We start from the raw sequence: 6,160 nt of genomic DNA, 5'->3' as shown, positions 1-6,160 counted from the left end.
TTAATTATGAAAGATGTGTTTCTTGCATACATTTTCACACTCTGACATGTCTCCTCGAGGTCACGTGTCTACAATAACACAGTGATTCGGACATGTTTCTGTCAGTAACACACCAACATACCCACCGCCCTCTGGACACCCCTGTCTTGAGAGGAGAGTGGATGATATCACAGCAGGGGCGGGGGCACGTGTGTCTATAAGTACAGGCCCCACACAGGGAACCCTCTCTATGAGGCAGAGCTGTGCTGATGTGTGCTAACAGCAACATACTGTAGGAGACCAGGAGCAGACGGGTGGACCTTCTGGGTGCACACACTCACAACTGTGGATACATTTAATCCTGGAGCTGACAAACAACACAACATCATCTAGGAGCTCTGGACGGCTAATCTGAACTACTTCTTCCTCCTACAGTTTGGAAGTTTTAGCAGTTCTTTGGGTTTTTTTTTGTTTTTTTTTTCATCATCTGCTGTATTCAGGATGCTCAGCCCTGTCGCTCTGCAGCAGATCATTTCCACCTTGTGTGTGCTCTGCAGTGTTGCAGTCATGGTGAGTTGCTGTGACTTGTGGCACTTTGTTTTTAAACCTTCTCTGTATTTATTTCTGTTTGTGAAATTTCACATTGATTGGATATTTTTTTTTAAATCACACACACCCACTGTTACACATCCTGCCTTGACCTCTGACCCTGTTTCTCAGGCAGGGACCGAGTGCCCAGCTGAGTGCTCCTGCAGCCCCTCACCCCAGCCGTGCCCGCAGGGTGTCAGCTGGGTGAGCGACCACTGTGGCTGCTGTAAAGTTTGTGCTCGGCAGTTTAATGAGGACTGCAGCGCCACCGAACCTTGTGATCACATCAAGGGGCTGCGCTGCCATCTGGGGGCCGGAGGAGACCCTGAGAGAGGACTGTGTCGAGGTGAGGGCCACAGCTGGGCTGAGTGATGGCACATTGTTAAATAAAAACAAACAAAAATCAATTTCATGCCCATATGTCATTACAACACTGCAGACATTTGATCTTATTTTGACTTGTCTTGACTTTTGTCTTGTGAAATTTTGCATAATTCCTTCACAGTGCTCAAAATCTCTCAAATGAAACAATCAGAGATAAAAATCCTTCCTCGATTGAACAGCTTACATCTCATGTCATGAGGAGTCAAATAGACATTCATTCATTCATTTTAAAGGTCTTTGAGGTTCAGAACCACAGGACCAAATAATGCTACTCCCTTCTTTTTTTTAAAAAGGATTATTTTTCCCTTTATTGATAGGACAGCTGTAGATTGACAGGAAATATGGGAGAGAGAGGGGGAATGACATGCAGCAAAGGGCCACAGGCTGGATATGAATCCCTGCTGCTGCAACGGCCTCAGCATATGGGGCGCACACTCTAGCAGGTGAGCTAGAGGCTGCTCCTGCTGCTCCCTTCTTAAAGGAGGAAAAACAGTGACCAGAAGTGCAAATCACAAGGCTATTAATAAGTGTTAACATAGAGTGACTCTTTAGGATATAATGAATGAAAATCAGTTTACTTGTAGTAGGGGAGAGTGAAGTAAAATGAGCCAATTTTTACCTTTGTTGTCCTTTCAGCAAGGAATAATGTGACAGAAGTATGATTAAAAAAACAACCCTTATTTCAAGATGTCTCCTATTAACTGAAATTTAAAAAATCCATCTATGTCAAATGTCCCAGAAAATATGATTTATTAAAAAAAAAGTGTGGCTCAACTTGCCCCAGGGTAGGGTATATGAAGGTAAATTCAACATGTAAAATACACAGTTTTTTAAAACCTGGATAAGTTTTTCTTTTAAATAGCAGTCGTTATACATGCTGAAATTTACCTTTACAAGGAACAACTACTTTTAATGTTTGAATATACACTTATAATAATCCCACATGCTTCTCGTCATCACAGCCTGATAAAAATCCTGGGTGCATCCTGCATTTATGGTCACATGACAACCAATATGCACAGCTCCATACTACTGGGAAGTAGAACTCAACTGTCTGAGAAAAAAACCTCAGGGATGTCATCAGGGTTATTTTGCAGAAAACAAAGCTAAACAAGAAAATCAGGGTGATACACTTTAGGTGTAAAATTTAAACAGGGCTGAGGTCCATTTAAAGTCTTACCATGGGCCACAATTGGTCAAGGTCAGACTTTGGACATGCCTGCTCAGTAAAGTTCTGTGTGTGTGTGTGTGTGTGTGTGTGTGTGTGTGTGCGTGTGCGTGTGTGTGTGTGTGTGTGTGTGTGTGTGTGCGCGCACGTGTGTGTGTGATGACAGCTGAGGCCCAGGGTTTGCCCTGCGAGTTTAACGGGCGAGTGTATCAGCATGGTGAGGACTTCCAGCCCAACTGCCAGCATCAGTGCACCTGTATGGACAGGGTGGTGGGCTGCATGCCTCTCTGTCCTCACCAAGTGCCCCTGCCTGACTGGCGCTGCTCGCGTCCACGTCTAGCCAGGCCTGAGGGCGGCTGCTGCGAGGAGTGGGTGTGTGACGACAATAACCACATCAGTGAGGAGCCCGACAAGCCGACACACACCTCCCTGCCTAACAGACAACCCCTTCCCAACCACATCAGTGTCCTGCTGCAGGCCCAGCTGCAGCCTCGGCACCCGGCCGCCACTGGAGGGGCCATGTTCAGAGGTAAATATCACAGTGTATCCCATCTTCTCCTAATGCCCAACACCAACACTAAATATGGCCGTACTGTGATGTTCCATGTTGATGTGCAGGAGATGGGTCAGACTATAGGCTATCACTGGGCACAACTTTTCCTCAATATTACAATATTAAATGGTTTAACAAATCCTAATAAAACTGCTTATGAATCCATCTTGAACTGGTTTCAGAGACATTTAACGTCTGATATCACAAAACAATAACTTGCATTTGATTGTAATTCTGTTCATAATACCAAGCTAACACGATAGGTTGGAAATGTGCAGCAACATTTTTTGCCCTCACTAGATATCAAACCCGCATTAGAGATTGTGTCATATTAAGTTACTGTGAGCTGTAAATTCACCACTTCTAGGTAGAAGAGAGGAGATAATGTTATCTCAGAATCTTACGGTGCAGCCTCTCCCCCTCCATGCCGCTACATCGTGTCCACAGCTGTCTCTACCAGAGTATGGTTAAAGTCAAGAGCGCCCACTGTGCAATCTGAGGACCAAACTTCCAAACCAAACATCCCCACAACAATGTTGCACTGCAAACTGACCTGAAAAAAAACTGCTTGACTGAGGGATCTCAGCCTGATGATTTGAATCTTTTAGTTTCAGGAGCTAGCCCTAAAATACACCATAATACATATAAGTTTGCTGGAATCCATTATTTGAGGGTAAGTCATAACCTTTGTTTTTTGTCTCTCCCACAGAGATGGTGTCCTTCCCCATGTCTGAGGTGCTGCTCAAACCTAACTGTTTCCCACAAACCACAGAGTGGACCGACTGCTCCACCACATGTGGAATGGGTATTTCAAGTCGAGTGACCAATAACAACCCAGACTGTCGGCTGGTCAGAGAAACCAGACTGTGCCAGATCCGTCAGTGTGAGCTGCAGCTTCCTGTAGTGAGCAAGGTACACTAAAAAACCCCACAGCCGATTGGAAATTAAAGAATATTGGAGGTAAACATAAAATATCAGGAATGTAAGGGATATTTTACCACTTGTCTGAGTAGTCTAATAGTGGTAGTGAGTCAGCCTTGAGATGATGACACGATATTTTTCAGTTAAATTTGTCTGAAATCAATAAATACTGCATTATTCCTTGATGAAAATTCAACAGGAGTTTCATGATGTCCTTTATAATGATGGCTGTTTCTGTCATCCAGAAAGGGAAGAGGTGCCAGCGAACTGTTCGCCCCCAGGTACCAGTGAGAATCTCCTTCGCTGGATGCGCGACGGCACAGCGGTACCGCCCTCGCATCTGTGGGACTTGCACTGATGACCGCTGCTGCACACCATCCCTGTCTCGCACCGTGGTGCTCCGTTTCCACTGCCCTGATGGAGAGGGCTTCTACAGAAACATGATGTGGATCCAGCGCTGCAGCTGCAATACAAGCTGTCGCACACACAGTGGGCCCTCCAGTCCGTTAGTCACCCTCTACAATGACATCCACACTTTCAGGCACTGAGGCTGACTCTGCATGCCCCACCCTGGGCTGTCACCAAGCCATAAGGAGCACTGCTCAGCCTTGCTTCTAATGTTTCCCAATGGCAATTGCAGCAAAAAAACCCAACAAAAAAACACCAAAAACATTTGCAGCCCACAAAGAATTTTCCCATAGACCACCATTAAAAGGGACTTGTGTAAAACTCTTGTCAGAACACCTCGGACTGCTAACAAGATCAATTATGAATTTTTCTGCAATAACTTTTAGATCCAAGGAGGTTTTATATTTGCAACTTTCCTTGAGCCAGAAAAAACGGTTTAAAAATCTGTGATCATCACAATGTACAGTCTATGACTCGAGTAGGAACTCGTAGGCAGGGCCAGTTGAGAAACACCACTGTGTATACTCAGTTGGCCACATATCTTGGAAATAAACCCGAAAGCTAGAAACTTTTTCAATCTGCACCCGGTGAGCAACTCCACTGGACTAAATAGGCGCCATCTTGGGGTCCAGTATCCAGATCTAATAATACATCCATGCCGGGCACACTGTGCAAAGACTCTGCACCTCTCCCTCCTTGAACTTGCAACATGTTCTCATCCCAAGTTGTCACATATTGGACTTTTACAATTACACTCTACACCATTCTGCATAGCCTTTGATATTTTGTGACACCACCGTGATGTCAACACAAGAACATGGTGGGATTATGCCGGGACATCAGTGAAAGCACATGATTAGGCAACAAGGGCATAGATGCTTTGGGCACATGGTAAGATGTGTAGAAAAAAGCTTCACATTGAGGTGGGAAGTGAATGTCAGACTCCCACATGAAAGTCTGGGGTTTGTTCGATCCATCTACCGCCCCTCATGCCGCCCCATAAGGACATTTGTCCTCCATACATCGTTGCTGACAGTCTTTCAACTGTCTAGTCTGGTCAGTTTATCAACTGGCGCAGCCCGTAAGCATATCATACTGCCTCAGTAGGTGCCATCTTGCAGCGTATCATAACACCAGGAATGGTTCTGTTCACAGCTATGCCTTGCAACGGTATATCATAAAGCCATGAAAAGTGGCTTTTGGCGTTGAAATGTTAGACCAAAATCTCTGCAAAAGTAGCAGTATTTGACGACTTTGGAATGAGAATGGGCTGGAACCTTGTTACCCCTCCCTTTCCTCAAATAGGAAATTCACTTGCTTGCACTTTAAACAGCATCAGTTTGTCCACACGAGAGAAGTGTTACATCTCTTGTAGTAGGGCAGCACTGAGGATACACACTGCAGTCTGCTGCTGTGTTTGAGAGCTTTTATTGAAATTTTATTTAATAGTAATGTCGTGTCCTCTCCTCAAAGGGCGATGTGACAGTTTGTCATAGACAAAAAAGACTTTTTAAATCAGTAACAGAACTTTTATGAGAAGAAATGGAAACTATGGACATGCATTTTGAAAAATGAGGAAGAAAGATGACTGAAGACAAAGTCATTTCTAATGACTATAAGGGCTATGTGTTCTTTACTGCCCGTCCTTTGTGATGCAGTCGACAGATGATTGTGGCATAGATTGTGTGTGTGTGTGTGTGTGTGTGCGTGCATGTGTGAATTGGTATGTTTGAAGAATGAGAAACTTTCAGTGAGAGTTGACAGAGAATGTGCTCATTATGCTACTACAGTATAAAGATGAAAGCATACAGTGAACATAGACTTCACTCTTAGCTGTGGAGTGGTCATTTCTAGGATCACCTAATTTTTTCAGGTGTGATTATATTTTGTAGTGTGTCTGTAAACTCCTGCATATTAAAAAAAACATATCAACCTGTAATATGTCTTATTGTTTCCTAATAGTTTAGAGCCATGCTAGGCTAGACTTTTTACCAAGATCACCATCTGAATTTGAGGCTAGTTTTATCTCTAAAACTTGGTAAATTAGGAAAATTGACTGAGTGACACTGCAACTATGAGGGCATGTTCTGTTCTGTTCTTCTGTACTCATGTATCATGTATCATTAGTGGCTACATTTGGTCTCAAACCTATGTATTTG

At 44.0% G+C, this 6,160-nt stretch overlaps 1 protein-coding gene across 1 annotated transcript; it reads left to right on the top strand.

Annotated features, from left to right (window-relative positions):
- Window positions 1–242: 242 nt before the first annotated feature.
- Window positions 243–5,940, top strand: ccn1l2 (cellular communication network factor 1, like 2). Its single transcript, XM_042488634.2, has 5 exons — window positions 243–549; window positions 700–913; window positions 2,286–2,648; window positions 3,382–3,584; window positions 3,839–5,940. Exons 1-5 carry the CDS (start codon window positions 481–483, stop codon window positions 4,139–4,141), a joined length of 1,152 nt encoding a protein of 383 aa, XP_042344568.1. The 5' UTR covers window positions 243–480; the 3' UTR covers window positions 4,142–5,940.
- The last annotated feature ends 220 nt before the right edge of the window (window positions 5,941–6,160 follow it).

Source organism: Plectropomus leopardus, chromosome 4, assembly GCF_026936395.1.
Source record: "Plectropomus leopardus strain MGB_pleo_1.0 chromosome 4, ASM2693639v1, whole genome shotgun sequence".
NCBI classification, from domain to species: Eukaryota; Metazoa; Chordata; class Actinopteri; order Perciformes; family Serranidae; genus Plectropomus; species Plectropomus leopardus.
The sequence above is the reverse complement of the archived record's forward strand: the minus strand, read 5'-3'. Positions and strand labels throughout refer to the sequence as shown.

Bases quoted from the DNA above. Each gene is read 5' to 3' on its own strand.
- ccn1l2 (XM_042488634.2), top strand. From the start codon at position 481: ATGCTCAGCCCTGTCGCTCTGCAGCAGATCATTTCCACCTTGTGTGTG. The intron at 550-699 runs GTGAGTTGCTGT...CCTGTTTCTCAG, and splicing joins TCTGCAGTGTTGCAGTCATG to GCAGGGACCGAGTGCCCAGC. The intron at 3,585-3,838 runs GTACACTAAAAA...TCTGTCATCCAG, and splicing joins AGCTTCCTGTAGTGAGCAAG to AAAGGGAAGAGGTGCCAGCG.